The sequence below is a fragment of the Eucyclogobius newberryi genome, unplaced genomic scaffold (genome assembly GCF_026437365.1).
Source record: "Eucyclogobius newberryi isolate DKJ021-1_F unplaced genomic scaffold, fEucNew1.0.hap1 SCAF_16, whole genome shotgun sequence".
Lineage (NCBI taxonomy): Eukaryota > Metazoa > Chordata > Actinopteri > Gobiiformes > Gobiidae > Eucyclogobius > Eucyclogobius newberryi.
Window position 1 is genome coordinate 16709949 of NW_027315790.1, and position 22470 is coordinate 16732418.

Sequence of the window (22470 nt, forward strand, 5' to 3'; positions counted from 1 at the left end):
CGAAACGTAATATCGATTAGTTTATACCTGGCAAAACATTCCATTTCCTTGCTTTCATTCCATAGCATTGCTTAAGTTTTTAGTTTTTCAGGCATAAACATTTCAAGACATACCTTCTGAGCAGTAGATCCATATATTTATTTATTTTATTATTTTCCCCCTCCATCCCTTGTTGGGAAATGGGAGTTTTTGTCTATAGGAGTTTTTGTTTATAAGAGATCTTCTATTGAGTGTTTTTCAAACTTCCTATAAGTGATCTGTTCTTTTCCTCTGTATCTACCTCTGTATCTACCTGCTTTGCAACAATGAAATTTCCCCATGTGTGGACAATAAAGGATTATCTTATTTTATAGTTTTACGCCTGTAGCTTGCTCACGGCATCTCGGCTCGTTCACATCACCCTGATTGGTCTAGACGGTCACCGTTCTGACCAATCAGCGCACGAGCTGGGCTAGAATCGCGCGGTAAAGCTTAGCCAAAGCTAACAGTTTAAAATGCGTTTTAAAGACAACTGAATAATCTTCAAATTATAAAAAGTCAATGACCCAAAAAACGGTAAGAATTGCCGCTATATCCTACATCTTTGAAAGCTCTATGTGCCCTGTCAGCCGAACACGAGCAGTTTTTCGTTACATTGCGCTCCAGGGAAAAAAAGCTTTCTGGGCTACTCGATTTCTTTGGCTGCAGTACTAATGGAGTGGCCACTGGGGCTGTTGCGACATCCTAATACCCTATCCAGATAATATAATAGATCCATAAGTGTAATTCACGGGCAGCTAAAATTATAGAAAACATGTAGCTTTCGTCCCAAACCAACAGTCCGCTCCCAGCGCTAAACTATCTTGCTTCCGGGTTGTCTTTGTTTTTGCGTGTAACGTGTGACGTTTCAGGAAGTGGGGAACCGACTACAAAAAACTGCTGTCTTCTGTGGACTGAACACTGCAGTATTTTTACTAGTTTTTTTCCCCTTTTCCCCTTAGACACTTGCAACATCGCGTCGATATATATTTATATTTTTTTTTACATGCCTGCGTTAATCAAACATATTTCTAAATTTGGACAACGAACGCTTAGAAACTCAAGCATACGGATGGGATTGGACCAAGAATCTTCTTTGTAACTGAGGTTATTTTTATTACCGTTTATACCATTTTACACATGCATTTGTGTCGGTCATCTTTGGACTACATTCTTATTTGAAGTCGCTTTGGAAAATGACTTTTAATTGAGCTCGTCTTGTGATGGCGTGGCGTTAGCGTGTGATTAACATGCGAGTAAACAAACCGTTCTTGACGCCACAGCTGTTCACGAGACACTTCTCTTCCCCTCAGATTGTCACGATCAGGGTCTGTGTCTGTGCAGTTTTGGACCTCTGAAGATGGAAGATGAGCTGTTGGGCCAGATCGTGTCGATCTTCCAAACGGTGGTGTCGTGGGTCGCAGCGGGGGCCATGGTGTTCGGAGGAGTGGTCCCGTACGTGCCCCAGTACAGAGACATCAGGAGGACACAGAACGCAGAGGGCTTCTCCACCTACGTGTGCCTGGTGCTCCTGGTGGCCAACATCCTCAGAATACTCTTCAGGTACATCCATTCATCTGGCCCAAACAAGCCTTAGTCCATTACCCAAGATCCAAGAAAGTCAGAAGAGATGTTTGCAAACTTTCTCAAACATTGTTGAAGTCCTGGGCAATTAAACTACTGACAGCAATGTCTTTTGGGGAAACACTATGACATCTTGTACTACACTTTTTTTTTTTAATGGAAAAAAAAACATAGGATCATAGTTGGAATCCATGCTGAAAACATGTGTTGCAACATTAAGGAACTAAAATACAGGAACCGTTTAATAGATTGCATGCTTAGATTGTTGTGTTGACACAGAACAAACACATGTTACTTCAAAGGAGTTTTTGTTCATATGGATTTTTTAATAAACCCTTCAGCTACTTTTGCACTCATGACTTCAATGACCGATGTGCTAATGTCAGCATCGACTTGTAGGGAAACATAAAGTAGCCAAAAGTAAGAATATAATAAACCAGTTTTTTAATCTGGAATATCCAGTTCATCAAACACATTTTCAGTGTTTAACTGTATTAAAAGCCGTCTAAGACACATGACATGTATTCTATCACAGCTAACAATGTATGTGTGTGAGAGCTACACCCTCAGCGGTCCAAAGTACTTGTACATGCCAAACTCTTTACTGTGTGTAAACAGACGCTGAAAGTTTGCTTTTCTATGTCCACTCATAGTAAGAGGTGGGAGGTAATCAAACAATTTATAAAGCTGTAATAGTTTAGTGAAGATATGCAACGTTAGAATTTGCTCTGTTAAAAATGTATAGAAAAGAAGAGTCAGTCTTTTCACATCGACTTGGGTTTACTTCAGATGCCCTTCCACAAGCACATTTTGTATAATGTCGGGTCAAGTTTATTTGTAGATGTAACAAATACATGATCCTTCTGGGGACGTCAGAAATTAATTACATCCATAATAATATCTAGTACGACCTTTGTGAAACTGAATCATAATTTCCACTAAATACAGTTTTGTTTGCTTTTGTCAGGTTTGGTCGATACTTCGAGACACTGTTGCTGTGGCAGAGCTTCATCATGATCGCCACCATGCTCATCATGTTGAACCTGTGCACAAACGTCCGAGTGGCCGCCGAACTCAACACCAAGAGGCGCTCTTTCTTAGGTCAGCACTCCCTCCTTTATGGGCCCCTTTTTAACTACAAACCTTATACGGCCTCATTCAAGTGCAGTGAGTGAGCCAGATCAAATAGTGTTTATAATCCCATAATAATAATGTTTAACCCGAATAGGAGCTTAGCCACTCAAAATCAAAGCATTGTAAAGTGCCTAACAGACCGTAAACAATAATGTTTATTACACCACATCAAATGAACTGAAGTCTTGTGCTTTCTGGTTTGGCTATTTGTCTATGTCATAGTGTGGCAAATTGTAGTAATCAGTCAGAATTGTGTTTCTATTGGCCGATTAGTTCAAATGATTATTTCAATTGTATCATATTAGAGGTTTTTTTAAATGAAATTCTAGCCACCTGAAAGTAAAAAAGTTCTTCTTTTGGCTTTAATAAAGGCTGTGTGTTGGTAATAACCAGCATAAGGCACTCGGGTACAGAGTGTACTGTACATAAGGGTTTTTTTGTTTGTTTTTTGTCAATTTGTTACATCCCTTTAAATAGTTGCCCAAGCAGCACTATATGTTTTTAAAAAAATGGTAACAAGTCTTGGAAAACTATGAAATTAGTTTGAATTATTTTGAGGTTGATCATGTTCACAGTGAAGTGGGCCATTAAAGCCCCTAACTTTATTTGATCAGCGCGGTGCTATTGTTTACAAAGTAGGCAAGTCAAAGCTCTATTCACACCGACTTCCTTGGAGCTGGAAAGTGATTCCCAAACAAACGTCCTGTGTTTCTCTCCCTCCTTCTGCATTGTGCCTTTGTCTGTAGCCACAGACTGTAAGGACGAGGAGGTCAGACTCCCTAAGCGCCTCTTTCTGGGTATGTACGCTCCAGTGTCTGCCATCAAACATGAGCTGTAGTTCACTTCTCTTCCTCCATGTCTGCTTACTCCACTCACACCTAACCTCATCTGAAGCATGCCTCTGCGCCCGCATGGAAAACTTGTTTTTATCAACTTCGATTCATGATGCATTCACTGTTTTCAGATATAAAGTGCTGTCCATTTCCACATCTGGTCTGGACAAACGAGCGCTTCTAGTAATGCATAGATCTGAGGCGGCTTGTCTTATTTGCATGGTCACAACATCCTTGATTTCTTAACTGTTTTGTCTTGGTCTGTCTGTTTCATAGAAAATTAAAAATATATCTATTTATTGTGATACTCTACTCTGACAATCGTTAATCAAACAGACAGATCATTTTAAACAAATTGATGGCTTGACTTATTTTATCTTTGCTGATAGCCTACTTCCCTAAGGCTTTGCACTAATTATGCTCGCTCTCTTCTGGTTGTTTAATTCCTTTTGCTGTGACAGACTTAGACCTCAAAATGACAGTGATGCATGAACTGTGTTGGAAGTGATTTTCCATCGTCTGTGTCAATGGCATAATCGGTTTGTTTCTAACAACCTTAATTGGTCTAAACTACACTTGGATTTAACAATGTGAGGTACTGCCCGCTAATGACTATTTACTAAAAGGTCATTTTTTATTTGAATTGTGATAAATATTCCACAATTCTGTTGCTTATGTGCACATTACAGGCGCTAGTTTTAAAGGTGGCCATGACTTGGATAGCACAAAGCCTATAATGTAGTAAACGGTTAATATTATGGAATTGGGGAGAGGAAATGTAAAATATGCCCTCAAAAAATCCAAAATATCTAAAACATTTTGATGTGGACGTTGCACTGTTGAAGGCAGCAGGATTGTCTCTGTATTTCAACCACAAGATGGAAGTATAATACAAGCCAAAATAGCAATACATTACAACAGCTAATGTTTATTCTCCTTATGTAATTTTATTTGTTTATTCATTTAAGCATCATTTAAACCACATCATAAAGACACATATAGTTCAAATGTAGATTATAAAAGAAAAAACATACTTAAATCTGCCTTTTTTTAAATTAGAATTGCTATTTGAATTCCATGGTAGACTTCATTATTTACGGCCCAAATATCAATGTGAATGTTGTTCTGTCTTACCTGTTTTTAGTCGTATTAGGGCCAATTTTGCTGCTTATTTGTGTGTTTTATCAGACATGTAAAAAGCTCATCTGTCGCTGATGAATCCTGAGCTGGATTTGAATTGACAGAAAGCCACGCTGGTTGATCCCCGCTTTGCTCGTTTCGATCGATCTCGCTGCGGAAATATCAGGAGTAAGCACGTTGTGATGGATTATTGATGGAAAACAATGAAAACTGCGGCGAGGAAGGAAGAAATGAAAAATAGGTCACTCTGGTCATTGTACGCGTTGTTTTTTTCCACTGAGGCCTTTTGACATTGAAAAAGAGATGATATATAGTTTTGAATTGTAAATTGGTGTGCCTGTTTCAGTTTATTGAAATTATATGGCCGCAACCTGACCTGGAATTGTGGAATTTGACTATTTAGTATGATGTAAACAATAGATATACTCAGTCATAGTCCACCAAAGATGTAGTAAGACATTAAACCATAGTTGGTGTCAAAAGTCAAAACTGACACTGTCCAAATGTTTTCAGTTCAGTCATGTTGATTAAAAAATGTGTAGCAAAATCGTTTTTTTATGTAGTAAGTATATATTTTTTCCCAGTCGTATTCCGTGGTGCTATTGCAACGTACTAAAGACAAATATTCAAACTTATGCAGAATGTGAACAAACTCCGCTTCATAACCGCACAGCATCAGTGTCGTGTTGCCAAAATGATTACGCTTTTGGACAAATAAATCAAAGGATAGTAAAGTAAATTAAATAAAGTCTTTAGGGAAAACCAATTTAAAGGTAGGGTAGTAATGTTTTGTATTGAAATTTCTTGAATATGACCTACTGTCCCCAGATACGGGGTACACACAAAATACAGAATCAAATAATAGATTTTATTGATAAGTCTTTCATTTGGGTTGCCAGTTCTTTAGACTAAAAACTGTTGGAAATAAACTTAAAATGACTCTCTATGATCTGAATTCTCACTATGTTCTACTGAAAAGGAGAAAAACTTGTGTCCTCAGTGTGCAGGTTGCAGCACTGGAAACACAGACTTGAGTGCAACTAATCAATTATTGAGATAATCGTCATAATTTCATAATTGAATAACAGAAAAAGCTTCAGTTGTAGTCATCTGGACTCAGTTAGAAAAAAAAACGCCTGGACGAATGAGGGATTACACCGACATAATTGAATAATGGTAATCGTTACCTGCAGTATACAGACTTAAAAAGCTTGTGCTGGGAAGAGGTTTTATAACTCGCACAAAGCAGGAATTACTTCATAAAAGACACAGGAAACGTTTACAATTAGTGTTTTTGATCAAAAACCTTTTTGTCTATAAATGTATTCCACCAGGTTGTGCTCAAGCGTAGAAATGTGATATTTAGGGGTATTTTTGCGTGTTAAACTACTTATTGATTCATCGACAGACTGATCACTAATCAATAAGTAGAACAATGGTCTAGAGATGCACCGATTCCAAAATTCTTGGCCGATACCGATTTCCGGTTTTTAAGGAGGTCTGACCTGCCAAAACCGATTTTTCCGATACCGATTTTCTATCTAGCACTGATTTTCCCACAAACTACCCAGTATTTTATGAAAAAGTTGCATGTATACAGGACACACGTTTTAAAATATAAAATGTAATTTATTTTGTGGAAAAATAGAAAAATAAATAACTATATATAAAAATAATATATAAATACAGAACGATATACAAACTAATATGGCCTGGAGAAGAGTGGGGGACACAGAGGAAAAAGGAGTCCATTTCTCCTGCAGAAGATGCAGCTCTAATGGTTCCAGATTGAAATCAAATGAACTATTTTCATATAGTAATTTATACATTTGTAATTTTACACATTCTTTTGAATGAGCTGGAACCCTCTGCAGGAGAGGAAGCAGGTGGAACATGAGAAGGTCAGTCCCAGAGCGCTGCCAGCACCTCCCTCCCAAAGCTGGAGGACTCTGGCTCCAGGACCTCTTCCTTGTGGGCCTACAAAAAAAACACACATTGCAATTTAGATGACACAGGCTAAAAAACAAATTGTAATCCAACCAAATGCTTTTACACACCTGTGGTGCAGCAGAAGGGCCAGCATCCCCTGAAGGAGCAGGAGCAGCAGGGGCAGGAGCAGCAGGGGCAGCAGGAGCAGGAGCAGCAGGAGCAGGAGCAACAGGGGCAGGAGCAACAGGGAGGGCTGAAGGCAAATCCAGATCTTAAAGAACATTGTACAGCAGTTATATTTGAGCCCAGTACATTTACTGCAATATTATTCAAACTTTTACTATTATAATACAGTATATTAACTGAGGCACATTTATGTTGCCAATATCATTTTCCAGTTTCATCAGCTCTTTGATAACTTCACACACTCACTAGAAGCACAATCAGCTGTGCACTATAGATTCTTCTAGAGCACTATAGATTCTAGAGCACAGCTGATTGTGTGAACATTTCTTTGAGGCTGTGGGACAATTAAATAGTCCTGACATTAGATTGTAGTCACTCATTTCGCTGTTCGAGTCAGTAATTTAAGTTTTGTATCTACGTAATGTGATCTCAAATGCATCAAAGTATTTTTAAAGTCTCATTTCAGGTGGATGAGATCTCTTGTTAGCATTAGCTCGTAGCTTAGCTCTCTGCTAGTTGAGCAGAACAACAACAACAACAACTAACTCTTCTGACAGCCCTGCTGCTGCTTCTTCTGGCTCCTTCATGTGTCCCTACTCTTCTGCAGATAACTCTGAATAAACACATGAACTCGTCAAACACAAACCAGCGCAAATTATTTTGACCGCATCAACTATCAACACGTAGATTGTAATCGTCTCAAAGTTGTAATAACTTACCCCACAGTCCAGTCTCCTCTGATCCTCCTCCAGGCTCGCTCCTTCTGGTGTTCCACCAAAGTTGAACAAATCTGAACTTTTCTGCGACGAACAATTTTAACGCTTTGAAGCTTATGCCTGTCAAAGCGTCTAGAGCGGAAAACGGCAAAACGCACCTCCGCGCCGCACTCCACGGCGAAAAGCAGGAATCGCGTTTACATAGACTTTAATGTAAAGTGGACACTTTGGCCGCCGCGCTCTGAAAGAGTCTTAGTTTTTAGCTGTTTAGCGCTGGGCACGTTGAGCTGCTACGCACCGCGCATGCGCGCATGTGGGTCAGTTTGGATCGGCCGAAAACCGGCAATTACGACATGGACTGGCCGGTCACCGATTCTGGCCGATTCAGCATTAAACCGGCTTTTAAAATCGGCGGCCGATTGATCGGTGCATCTCTACAATGGTCCGTTCCAGCCAGGGTTAATTTGATTGTCATAAAGTCATTTTAAATCACCTGTAGTGGGAAACGAGCATCTTTTACGGCTGTTTATTTCTTTGATTCCGTACTCTTGAGATGAAGCTCATAATAGTTTCTCTGAATAGTTCAATTCCGTTGTCCTGAATTGTCCAAAAGTTTCTCGGAACAAACTCGCGGCTCGTCTAACTTGGTCCCTGTCGGGCGTCATCTTCAGCTCTTAAGTCAGCGGGTTAGACTCTCCTCTCTCCGTCGATCTCCGCACACGTCGTCTTCACGTCCCGAGCCTTAATCACACCACATATTTATTTCCGTCGCCGCGCTGTGTCATTATCGCACCGGGCGCCCGCCATCAAACAGCTGGACACTTGTACCGGGAATGAAAAACACTATGAGTCCACACTTTTAATAGCTCTTTTTTTTTGTCTTTTCTTTCTCCGCCGTTTCATTTGGATCTGTTCTCTCTGACTGAAACTAAATACAGGCTACAAAATTAATCGTTTTGTTTTGGCCGATGTGTGAGTCCACTTAAGCTTTCGTTGATGTGAAAGCTTTGGATATTTTCTGTTTGAGTGAAGGCTAAAAAAGAAAAGAAAAAGAGTTCTCGAATTGGAAATGAAAGGCTTTGCTGAGAAAGGTGGAGCTGCTGAAGTATCTGGAGGGCACGGCTCACGATCGTTTCCCCGTTTAAAGTTCGAGTAAACACAGAATGGGAAGAAGCCAGAGTTCTGGTCAGTTCAGGGGCAATACAGTTTACTAAAGGCACTGATCTGACCACGAGATGAACTGCAATCTACTGTCATTTCTAGCAGGTCGGAACGAGCATGTATCGTGTTTTTGTGTGTTTTTTCCAGATCCCACTTATTTTAACACTTATATTTAAGAGTTTGTTTTTGTTGAGTGCTTCAGGCAGACTTTAGTTACCACATTTGCAAAAGGAAAACGGTGAAGAAAGCATTTAGATGACAAGGTTTTTCACCCTAAATGATGTTTGGCTATATGTGCATCTTTGTGAGTACTTTAATGCAGTATGAGACAGTCAACGATACTGTGAAATTGTCAAATCGTTACAAAAAGTTTCTTGCTCTGTCTTTATACTTAATTGTTAGCTCTCTGGCCTAACTTTGCACTTACACATCGCTGTAGAATGTAAAGGATTCCTGGCAATGTCGAACTCATCCAGTGTTTTCTGCTGGTTTGGTAAATGTGTAAAATGTGTAAAAAAAAAATGTGTGTAAAATGTGTAAAAAACTTTTACTATGGATACTTTTTACTCCACTGCTTTTGAGACTAGGTATCTGTGATTTCTACTCCACTATTTTTTGTCCTGAGAAGTAAAAAGTACATTCTGTATGGTTTGAGGGTCATTTTTCAGCACAGTCATGGTCAAATAACTTAAATATTCTTGGCTTTGAGGAACCAAAAATATATAAAAGGCTAGAAACATTGAGAAATTGGTTGACTTAAATAAACAGAAAATCACTGTATTTCACTCACTATATCTGTGGGGGATACTTTTATACACAAAAAGTAACATTTTAAACATGAACTGAAATATTTTTTTACGACTTAAATACTTTTACTTAAGTAGACTTGTACATTTTTTCTGCTCCTTTGTCCGTGCTTTCACATAAATAATGACATTAAGTGGCGTGTTGTACAGAAAGACCAGGACCCAGGCAGATGGTGAAAGTGTGTTTACTGATCGATCAGGACGCTCCGCTTCGTGTCGAGGCTTTGTAATGATACAAAGGGAACAATCCTGAAAACACTTCTATGCAAACGAGTACAAAATGGGCGTACATAATGAGCTCCAAGTTAAGAATATATATTTCGTAGAAGTGTAAGAACAAAAAAATATCTTGCGTAAAGAGGCCCCCTAAGGTACAAGGTCATGACAGTATGTATGAGGTAAAACTCACCTTAAAGTCGAGTGTGGCTGCACACTGGAGTTTATTTAAGACTTAAACTGGGACTTAAACCAGATGTGGCTCGTGAGGCAAGAGATTTACAAAAACATACTTTCAAGTAACAAAACGTCTGCTCCCACTCTACTGTTTACAGACTTTGTACAGCTGGACAAAACTGAACAGGCACAGTTAGTGGTACAAACATTCAACAATAACGTGCTGACAAAAAACATTTAGAATTGCACCTGTATTGCACAGACTCTTATCTCTATGGAGACGAACGTGTAACGCACCAGTCCAATTTACAGCTAAATCAAAGGAAAGTTGAATGGAGGGATTTCAAGGATATTTTCTGTTGTTTTATGCATAAATACATTTCTCAAGTTGAAATAAATTTGACTACATTTTGTGATAAATGGTCATGTTCAGGATAGTAATATTAAAAGCAGTTTTATCAGTTTAAAGAAGACGAAATTAGGGCTGCACGAGTAATAACATTTGAATCAAGCTCGAGATTTAGTCACTTGTGATTAGCTTGTGTGTTCGAATCGAGAAGCATGTGGTTTGGACTATTCTTTATTTATTTCTTTATTGGCAACGATTTCAAGTTTGATTTGTTTTTGTTCTGGAGATAAATATCGAATGCATTTTAGTTTGAATAAGAGTGATTAAGTAGTATGAAAAATCTTAGTTTATTTGACTAATTTTAGATGTGGCCATTAATCACCGTCTTGAAGTACCTGTAGCATCACCAAGTACACACACGACTTATTTAGAGCGTGTATATAGCTGCCAACTCAGTTAAAATGTTGTTTTTTCTTTGCTGTATTGGCTGTTGTACATTTACCTCAATAGCTGTTAGAATCATCTTTAGAGTTTCATTTAAACCTGGCCCCTGTCCTGGCATTGTTTCTCATAGTTTCCAGACTGTGAGCAGTGTAATCCCGGTGTAACATCAGCTCAGTGAGGTTTACACGGAAGACTGCATTCTGCAATCCTTTCAGGAGATTAAAAGATCATATCATCTGGCTGTGCACGAGGTGATCGCCCAGTCGAACCAGGCGATGGTGTTTGGGAAAGCGACGCACCAGATCAGTACGGATCATTTTCACTTGTGACTTTAGGGAAAGTTTTGCTCTACTTAACTTCAAAACATTTCAAAAACCTGGCTGAGATTGCTTGGTGCGAGGTTGAAATGAAATCATGTCAGCAAGCAGATAGGCATGGAAATTGCTTATTTTTTTGAGGGGAAAAAATGATTGCGTAAACTGACGAGCGATAAATGGCTTCCCAGGAAATATAACAAGTGCTTTTTTGACTTGTGTATTTACTCATCTAAAATTAATGATTTCTTAAAGTTAAATACATAATTGTTGCAAGCCTAGGCTGTGGTGGAAAGCGTACTGGATATGTGTAAAAGTACAGTTACATGGCTACAAGTAAAAGTTAGTTTGTAAGTACATTTAAAAAAAAAAAAAAATTGACATTTCCAATTTTTGTAAACATATAAACACAGAACAGAACAAGACAAAATGAACAGAGTGTATTTCAAAATAATAACATAAATAGACATAAACTTCTACAAACAAAATCAAGGCACATTTAAATTAAAATCACAGTCTCATTTGGTCCAAACTCTGTCAAATTAGTCCATTTCCAAATTAGGTCAGAATGTCATTTCTGTTATTATGTACATTTTTAAACAATTTTCGTATTTGGATTAGTCTCTTTATACAAATCTACACACAGAAGGCACCCACATTCAGGATAATAGACTTTCTCCTCATTCATTAGCATAATACATAAAATATAGTCGCTTCACTGCTGTACATTTAGTTGTTAAAGGTTTATGTTTTGCGTAAGGGTTTTTGACAGATTTTTACCGCTAGTGGTTCCAAATATACTTCAAAACTGCTGATCGTATATCATCTAGATCTCGCCTTCAAACTTATTAGTCTTACAAATTGAAACACTGCATTGTTTTATAGCTCTTCTCGATGCGCTCTACATATGACCAGACCCAAGAGTCCAGATGACTACAACTGAAGCTTTTTCTACCCAGACCCAAGAGTTTCAACGTTCGACTGATCCCGTTTCAGACATTTGGTGGAGACTAATATCTGCAAAGTACAAGGCAAGGCAGGGGAATCGCATGGCTTTGTCCGCCGATACGGCTCATTGCTCGTTCTGATCCTAGAGACGCGTGTACCTGTATCTTCACCGAGTTTGTCAGCTCAAAAATAAATCTGTCCATGCTCCAGGTGCAGTCATCTCACTCGATAAAGACCGGTTTCTGCCTCAGTGCTCCTCTAAAGCAGTGGGGGGGGGTTTATACTGTTTTGCTATTAAGAACCTCTTTGAAAGATCAGGGTTTTGTTGTTATTACGGCCCGAAAAGAGGATTAAGCAAGATACTGATCAATACTAAAAGTAGTATTGATTCACACATTTTGATACTAAACAAATGTTGAACAACTGGGACGGATTCGGACCAAGTTTTAGAATGGTTTTGATCTATTTCAGAACAACCTGTAATACATTTTAAAAAGTGTTTTGTGGTATTGAGCATGACATTTTCCTCAGACTGGAAATTTAGTTTGAAATGTAAGTATTTTGACAAAACGAAACCAGTGTTTTTAAATAAGGATTAGTTTCAGTTGGCTTCTTCTGGTAATGAATATACACTAATAACACTGCAAATAAGGCCTCCAGGAATTTGGAGAGCGTTTTAGTCGTATTACCACAGGAACTAATATAGGCAAGATGTGATGATTAGTTTATTGTAGTATTATAATTATTAATTTAATTTATTTATTGAAATATTAACAAACACAAAACAAGGAACAAAATTAATGCTAATAATAATGGCACAGTATGAACATTAATAAAGAAAAAGGCATGTCAAGTCTTAAGTACAAGTCCCATTTTGTCCAAAGTCTATCAAATATGTCACAAGTCTAAATGTCAGTTTTTCCCATTTGAAATTCCCTCATGACACGTGATTTTGTGTTTCTCCACTGGGATGTACACACATTTTCCCACTCTTCATCTGACAAAACAAGATTACCTTCTTTTTCTCATTTGTTTTTAATATATTTAGGAGAGAAACTGTCCAGATTAGCAATGCGAATAGATAGATCATAGATATTATTCCCTTTGAAAGATGTATTTTCTAAGCCTTGATTAAACAAATCTTCTAGAGTGTTATAATGCTCACTACTTTTCTTTAATTCTTTGGTTGTAACAACTCCTTATTTGTAGATGTGGTGATTTGTTTCAGACGTAGGAAGAATATCTTTTAAGGATTAAGAACAGGCCCCGCTGGGTGCACTCAGTCTATTACTATTATTATTTGTTAAATAATTTTTTGAAAAATGATTTCCCCTTGAGGAGAATAAAGTCTAAAATCTGATTTAGACATGCTTACAGTTTAAACAACAACAAGAAAAACACAAGACTTTTCTAAAACAAGTAACAACCGGTAAATGGCAGTTCTTTTCGTGCACTGTTTTCATGTAAGACATTTTTACCTTTATTCGTACATTTGTTTGTAAGATTGTGAGTTGATGGTGATTGGAAAGACTATTTGTGCAGAATAGGAGCCATGTTCTATTTAATCTGCTCATGGTAAAAATGGTTTGAAATCTGGAGATCAGGAGAGTACAAATTCTAGCTGCGCAAACCATTTCCATCACATTAAAAATTGCTTTTGGATTGAAGTCAAAGCTTCTTGATTCTCAAAACTCCAAACCTTTGAAACCTTTTCTACGACTGATCTCTCCTGGACACATGAGGGATTATATTGATTGATCTGCCACATGGTCCACTCAGATTCACACATGCACCTAGCCTTGATGCTCTCATTTATACCAGTCCCTCAGATAGAAACATAATCTAATGTTTTTTCTTGGTGTCAACAGTTTCTGAATCTGTCTCGTCGCCTCTCCCGTAGGTGCCCTCTGAAGGACAGCAGGCCATTCTTTATCTGAGCTTATTTTGTAATAGGAGAAGGCAAATAACCGTTGGCAAAACAAGTCGATTGAATTCTCTACATATGACCCGAGCCTTCCCACGCTCAGGTCCGTGGGGCCCGTGGGCGGGGAGACCACCGAAGTACATCTCCTGTCTGTTCAGATTGTACTAAAACATCGCACAACAGAGAGGAGACAAGATGCTGCAGGGAATAACACTGGCACACGCTGCATGGCAACGTAAAATGACAGATTTGAGGCTGGTTCATGACTAAAAAAAACTGCAGTTCCTAAATACACTTTCCCACTATGCCTTTTGTGGCTCAAAGCGAGACCATCGATTCGTGGAAGTATAAGAATCACACGCCGTAAAATTGACTTTAATTTGGAGCAATTACAAAATGTTCTTTCAAAACTTGTGGCAACCTGGGATAAAAGTAAACTTTGCAACCTCGGATGACTTTAAAAAATACAAATACTGTAATAAACAGGAAGTCTAATCATTTTTTTTTAAAGTCACATTGAGACGATGACACGTAAATTATGGGGACTTGCAAGGCTTTTGTCAGTAATCCTCAAAATTACTGTTATTCATACCCAAAAGGAAATTATCCTTGTTACATGCATAAGAATAAAACACCCCCACCCCCTCAACTTATCGAAATATGTTGTGACGGTGATATAGTTTTACAAGTGAACTGAATATTGCACAATTAGTTTACACAGGGGATTTTACAGCCGACAGCAGGTATGGTTTCCTGTGTCTCTCAGTGCAGCGGCGTGGCAGTAACAGTCTGCTGCTGAACGACCAGAACGCTGTGGAACCAGTGTGAGTCTCAGATCCAGAGCAGTCACCATTTTGTCCAGTATCCTCTCCTCCGACACGACGTTCAGATCCTACTGAACCGTGACAAGAATGAGTCAAGCTTTTGTTGATTGCACTTAAAAATCATATTAAAGATGACATCTTGACTTCTTTTGCCATGCTATTTTTTGCATGTCAAGTTGTCTACAGCCCGATTGCATTTGTTTTTCTTACAATTCAAATGTTTCAGCCGTGTACTTTTCAATCCCGGATGAATGTTGGTGTTTTGTTTAAAGAGGGCATCTGACATAATTTATTTTCGTCTAATAAGTATCTATTTTTGTTTGCCGTACTTAATTTTACAATGACTGCAGTTCATGCTCAGTTTAGTAGGTCTAGTATAAAGCACCTATCAGTTTTGCAAAAGGAACAATTTAGAATGATCAATCATTTGTTTTAGTTTAGCCCAGTCCATAGGAAAAACAATTTCAGATAATCCACATTTCTGCCCGCTTTAACAGCTATAGTGTCTGTTGTGTGTTTTGTTCAGCCTATATAGCATGTGTCATTGTACGTGCCATAAGCTGCGCGCTTTGGCAGCCAGGTTGGCACTGACTGGCTCTCTGTTGCCCCGTTAGCTTAGCCCGGTGTTAGCGGTTATCGCACGGTGGCAGCCCGGTGCCGTTTTATTTTTCCCACATTCTTATGGCATTAGGGCTGAACCGCCAGGCTTTTCTGTCTCACTAGGCATCTGCTTCAACAACACCTCCACACCTGAAAGCCTGTCTGCTCATATGACAACTCCACGTGTGTTTTTCATGGCCTAAAATATACTCTGCATGTGCAATGCATTGTGCTGTGTAGAAGAGTGCATGTTTGTGTAGCTGCTGTGACCTGGTTTGGACTCATTTGCTTGATGTAGTTGCATGTGCTGGATTTGTTTTGCCCGAGCGAGGAACAATCGGATTGCCTCCACATTGCGAAGCCACTTTAGTGCATTTACGCAGTACGTGCCTGCCATTCACATTCTTTTGAAAATGTCAGCTAAATGTCAGGTGGAATCAGTCAACGGTAAATCTGTAACATGGCAATATTTCAGTCAATCACACAGTCAAATGTCACAAATGGATGTTTCTGCTTAAATGAGAGAAGACTGTTGGAGATATTTTGGGCTCTTTAAGCCCTACAGGGACGTTTTTATAAATTTATATTTTCACACTGCATTGAATAATAACTGTCCACAGGTGCACTTTTGACAGTGTAACTCCAAATGAAATATGGCTCTTCTAAAATCAGCAGAATGAACACACGCAGTCGCTACGCTTTGCAGCTAAAGCGTCTGCAGCTTTTCAATCTGTGGAAGCCATTTTTGAGCAATGAATACAGGAAGTATGTTGTTCTAAGCTTTTTATTTAGCACATGTTTAGAATGAAAGTCAAAAGACACAAGCAAAAACCCTTTGACAATACTTTGGCTACTGAAACCACTATGTGATCATTGGGCTTTTTTTCCTCAAAATGTATATATAATGGAGAAATTGTTAATTATTAAACGGGATCTGGCCGTTCAGATCCCGCTCTTGACAATTTGACAATGTCACTCCCCAGTCTCTTTCTCATTTCACACTACTCTGTACTGTAGACATTACATAAAAGGGAATCTATTGGCTCCTCATGTATGTGCATGATGATGTGTCCCATACACTTATACAAAATGTGAACTCCACTGAAAATGCAAATATGGCCCACATAAATTATCCATTCAAAAGTCCATACTACTGAAGTCACAGCAAGAAAGCTGCACTTTTCCTTTTCAACCTAAAACATGTACAATAGGAAAGTCCTGGGCTCCTGGTTGCTGCAAACATTATTAACATACACATCTTAATCCTAATATTTGTAACTGCTGACCATGTTCAGATTCACCTCTAAAAGTCTAAAGACGCTGTGCCGGAATTGTACTTTCCTTGTTCATTTTCAACTTTTTGCTACTTTCCTAGTGTATTCCAAGCATCCTCAGTATTCGCAGCAATGAGGTTATGTTAATTGTGTTTTACAACCTTCAGAGTCCAAAGCGGAGTTTTGCCGTCACGCCAATGCCGCTAACAACAACTAATTGCCTAATAAAACCGTATTCGTAAACAAAGTAGACCTTTTAAAGTTTATCTCTGTAATATAAACAACCACAGCTCTGTAATCCTCTGATGTGGCTTCGAGATAAAGGCCGTCTCATTCAAACAAGATGAAACAACTTCTATTGCGTTTGGGACTCTGAGAAATCCCACTCACGATAAAGCAATTCACAAACATGTTTCCCTCTAGGACAATATTAGATTTTCATGATTGCCTCTTTCAATCCCATACCTCTCCTGAGCCGCAAAACATATCATACTGCTGCCAGGATGCAAAATAGCTATAGGCGCAAATTGAATGTACTGTAAATGAGTGTATTATTCTTTGCATTTGTTCATTATTGATGCAGATCCAGACCGTTTACAGCCTATAAAATATAATAGCTGCAGGATAAGTATTGGTTTAAAAGGGTAAACAAATCGTGTGCCATTTGGAACGACTTCTGGCGTAAAAAGCTCAGTGGATCTCTAGATGCTATTACTGTTTGTTACCATGTTTGCATTGTAAGTCTGTCACCTCATTCATAATTCTCCCACTCGTTTGAACAGAACATCTAGACGTAAAAAGTTTATACATCACATATAACGTTTGGCACCGGCTTTATGAATAGAGTTCTGGATGGGCCTCCGTGGGAAAGTGTGAAGAATCACAGCGCAAGTGTGAGTGGACAGGCTTGTGTTTTCATAATCCGTCTCGCAAAAAGGATGCTTTATGCCAGACTGATGGATAAATAAGTCAGGTTGTGAAATTTTGATTTTGAAAGAACCATGAAACCTATGAAAAGTAATTTGGGAACTTCAAATCATATTTTTTGGCCTGTCTATGGATTTTAAAATCTCCATACCAGCAAGACAAATGTTGTATATCCGTATCGGCCGTCACATCTTCACCAGCTCCTCTGACCAAATATCAAGCCAGATCTACAGCATACAATATAAGTTCAATATGCTGTAGTTAATCAATAGCTCTGGCTTTACACCATAAGAAGCCAGCAGATCAACTTCTGTGTTAGAGAAGCTAACTCAAGTACAAGACCCTAAAGTCTTTGCTGAAATTTGCCATTCGACTAATCCTCAATTGCACTGACCTGCTTTCCCCTTTAAATCCAATAATAAAAATCCATATCATATCATCTGCACAAGTGTTTTTTTGAACTGGCCTGTCACGATTATTACTAAAGCAATTTATTGTTCAGTGAATGATAACTGGAATCATATTTTTTGGGACTCAATAGTTATCGTGTATCTGTTATATTGTGTAAGATTCGAGCCACAGAGAGTTGAATAATGACTTTAATATTTAATTATAGATACTAACCAAGTAGTTTTATTTGTTTTAGTTTATTTTATTTTATTTTTTATATCATGCAGTTAAGGTTTAGTGGGATTATTGTTTATCATGCTTAGACGTCAAAGCCTTACTTAAAAACAGAAGTGTGTTACAGAATATTGTTGATTGTCAAGTTTCTCATCATAACATGTCACTATTTTATTTCAAGTAAGGCTACATGAACTGATGAATCAATTATTAAACCACCCCACTAACAACTAACGAGATCTTTTTCCAAATATCCACCTGTAAATTCACATTTTAACAATCCACAAATCACCTACATCTCCGTATATTTGATCAGTTTCCAGGTTAGCGTAGCGACCTGTAAAGTTCTCATTTGGTACATGTTTTTCTGTGTGCGCTGTAGACTTGGACTGGAGCTACTTCTGGCTGTGGAGCCGTTTCCTGGACTACATGCAGTGCGTCTTGGCTTTCACCCTGGTGGCGGCCTACGTCACCTACGTGCTGCTGGACTCTGCGCTCTACGTGGAGACGCTGGGCTTCCTGGCCGTGTTCATAGAAGCCATGCTGGGAACGCCGCAACTCTACTGCAACTACCAGAACAAGTCCACAGAAGGAATGAGGTACCATGGTATTTAGTTTTTGAATTGTCCTTGCCTGGGGTTTGGCAGAGCAGAACATTTTGCACATAATTCACTTTACATGTGCCACATTAGCTTTAAAATGCATGGCTTTTGAAACTTTTAATCATGTTGTAATGTTAATTCTTGCAATATTTGTCAGTTCACATACCCTTGAGAATCCATCTTGTTGGGCTGCTGCTGATTTGTTTGCAGTCCGTGTTTTACTGAGCCAATCACATGGCATTTTGGGCCAGCATGAGGGACTGGAACCAATCACAGAGCAGCATTGTGGTTTGGGCAGAAGTCAAACAACTTGAACCAAAACAGACATGGCGGCACCAACGGGCGAACTTCGGCCTATTTGAGGAGAAGAAACGTGCACACAGTGGCACATTTGAGAGAAAGAGGACTGTGGTTTTCTGAACACTGGATTTAACACAATTTAGATTTTTCTGCTTCTTCCAATTTTGTGACTCTTCGACCAATCAGTGTGAAGTATTTATTTGGCATCCCCACAGCTTTCGGTGCGAGCCTTGCCAGACTGATTCATGTGAAGAACTCAATTCAGAGTGAGATACAGATCAATGAGTGAGCCAGGCTATAAAAATATACCTGCAGTGGTGGTTTGCTTCATTCACACATATTTATTCTGCCTTTCTGTTCTTCACCCACATTGCCTAGAATGAAAGTTGTGGTGGGGGTCAAAAGAGCCAATGGTGCATATTGCATATATCTGTCTGCTCCAGGGCATTGTGGTTACAGTAGTTGCTTACCACCACTGGGTGTGGAGTGACAGAATAATGACAACAGTGTAGCGTTGTAACAAGCCTGTAAAGCACATTACAAAGCATTATCATGATTAGAACATATTAGTTGAGGTTTAAATATCAGACAGATAAACTATATATATAATATTCAAATGTTACCCACCTCTAGTCCACACATTCACCACTTTCTACCTATTGTTTTTGCCTCATTTGAATGGCCTCTGTCCTCAGTAAGTAAAGTAAGTATCAGTTTAACCGCTGGAAACAATTAGGTCTTTATTCATTCAAACTTCAGAGCATTCTTAAATGAGAAATTAGGACCCTCTAATGACAGGTCGTCAAAGTAGACATCTCCTGATTCACATTCATGTGTCAGAAATAACTTAGCACTATTATTCTAGGTTCTGTTAGACACGAGCACAGAATATCCAGTGAGTCACAGGAAGTCTGTCGGAACCAGGCTGCCATGGGCACTCTTACTCTCGTTTAAAATCGTCTAGGGGCAACTAGATCTTATTTTGTTGAAGAATTAGTTTTGATTATATAGTTAATTTATTTTCAGTAGTTTTTGTGCTCTGTTAAATATTCAAGATTAGCCTTCGAAATCTTGAAATTTTGTCACGCTGAAGCAGTCATGCAAATCTGCCAACATTTGCTTGTGAAAGCTGGGGAGATGCCATTTTTACTCCTGCGTCTCCGTCTCTCTGTCTGTCATGTGCTTTTGCGTGGAAAAAATATTCAGAAACAGAACTTCTCATTCTGGATAGATCTATGACAGAATATGCTCAGGTTAGTTTGCCAAATGTCTTGTCTCATGCTTAATCAAATGTAAAGTGATATTCTAGGAGCTTAGAAAAGTAGATTCATCTTTTTCTCATGTTTGGTAATAGTGTGTAGTATTTTTTGTTTTCTTTATTTGACAGTGAAAAATGTGCTAAAGGTAACAGCTATGTTTCTCCATTTAGCACAATTAACAACCTTAGATTCTTATCGCATTTGGTACACTGATTTCAGATTTAGTAGTATAATTAAGTTTTAGTATGTGCATGTTTTATAAAAGTGAATAATATACAATTAATGACTGTTACATTTGGATAGCAATGACAAATACTGCCGAATGTCAATCGTTGAGCAGTTTATGAATTAGAGCTACAACAAATAAATGCTACACGCTAAAAGCCCATAGTATCTTGTTTCTGAAGGAGAACCAAGGTATAATACATACATTTGTTAATAAAGGCTCAGATTGAGTATTACTTGTTATTGTCTTGCTTCCTGGTTTTACGTTAAAGGTGCTGTACTTGATTTTTATCGTCTTAAAAAACGTTCAGAGCGAGTTTTGCCTTCAGTTGCTAACAAGAACTAGCATGCTAACACTGCTCTATAATTAGATGCAGACAGCTCACAGTGAACTCATTTTGACCCAAGAGATAGTTTTATAATACTGTACTGCGGCCAAATCTTTGTTTTAGTAGACAAACATCTTGTACAACTTGCTCAACTTCCATTTTTAATTTTTGTAATGAGATCATGTCACTTCTGGAAAGGTTCATCAACGACTATAAATCAACAATTTGCAAAGTTTGCTGTCAGTTTTATCGATTTACATCTTTCTGTCTATGCCTCTCACAACATTGGACACAAAAAGCCCATACAACCTTGGCCGTCGCGTTAACACATACTTAATATGAGGGCGCCACTGTAACATCTTAAATGTCAGTCGGATGTAAATCAAAACAAAGCCGCCTGTGTTGTTGACAAATGACTGTGCTTTGACTTTGATGAGCCGTGTTATTTATGAGCCTGCTGCCGTGCGCCCGTGAGTAATGGCTGCAGATTATCTCATCTCACTTCTGATCGTTGACTCCGACAGCTGACTATTAAGTCTTTCTGACATGTGTCTCGCAGGAAGTCAGGCCAGGGACAACTATGTATTACACTAACATGAAAATTTGCCCTCTGAAGTTCTCGGAAAGTCGATACAATAATGATGTGTTCTGTCACGCTATAGCTAATGTTGCCTCGTTATTGTAGGGCTGCGTTTGAGGCTGTGACAGAAAATGGATTGTGAAAGCATGTACAGTGTCTTCATCGATCTGTGTTGGTTGATGATGGCATTGCTTCTCTAACAATAGTTAGCGGTGCAAGGACATTCCTAATGTTGTGTTTAGTGCTGGTGTGGCAGTGACTAAGTGCTTAGAGTGTACACCACTTTTTCGTTCCATTTCCGCACTTCCGTCATTGTCACTATTGGACCCTTGGTCGGATCTCAGAGTCTTTTCTTTGTTAGTGTTGGATTGTTCACAGGGATTTGGTCCCTTTCCAAATCAGGATAAATTTGTGGAATTTATTAACTATTATTATTATTATATAAACGTAGCAAAGGTATTGGAAGGTTCTGCAGGACATTTTGCAGTAAGGCTGCTACACAGCACACCATAATAAAATTGACGAAAGAAAAAAAATGCCACTGTATGTTGCGCTTTCCAAGCTTGACATAACGTTTCATACTGCAACAGTTGCGTCGCTACAACGTGGCAGCCAATGAGTCACAATACAAATCTCATTCACTCGAAAAGTGGGTTAATTGTCTTGCCCAAGGACACAATCAATGTGTCCCAATTATGCCACAAGATGAATATCCAAATCATCTTCAAAGTCATGTTTACTTTCATAAAACTCATTAGTTCTAATCATTGTAATTAAAGGTCCCATATCATGCAAAATTGACTTCAGAGCTTTTAACTTTCTTACAGTCTCTATCCTTCCCCTCGGATGAACAAACAAACGGGTACGCAGCACGCTTCTCTGTTTCAGCCCATCCTCCAGGAAGAACTCTGTACCTGTAACACGCCCCAGTCCAATATTTATTGACAGTCCCAAAACACGTAATAGTGGTTTGTCTCCTGGCCACTACAGTTTTTCTAACAGATTATTTTTCCTACAAAATTCCCTCTTAACATGTGATTGTGTGGT

General features: G+C 38.7%; 1 protein-coding gene across 3 annotated transcripts in view; it reads left to right on the forward strand.

Annotated features, from left to right (window-relative positions):
- The first annotated feature begins 985 nt into the window (after nucleotides 1-985).
- Nucleotides 986-22470, forward strand: part of slc66a2 (solute carrier family 66 member 2) — a 39295-nt gene continuing 17810 nt past the window's right edge. The window contains exons 1-5 of one of the 3 annotated variants that reach the window (XM_072447742.1): nucleotides 986-1125; nucleotides 1363-1581; nucleotides 2570-2703; nucleotides 3483-3533; nucleotides 18511-18727. In XM_072447742.1, the coding sequence (XP_072303843.1) occupies nucleotides 1379-1581; nucleotides 2570-2703; nucleotides 3483-3533; nucleotides 18511-18727 (605 nt within the window). In that variant the 5' untranslated portion in view covers nucleotides 986-1125; nucleotides 1363-1378. The remainder of the gene's footprint in view (nucleotides 1126-1362; nucleotides 1582-2569; nucleotides 2704-3482; nucleotides 3534-18510; nucleotides 18728-22470) is intronic. The other 2 variants (XM_072447740.1, XM_072447741.1) reach the window with 2 other exon arrangements.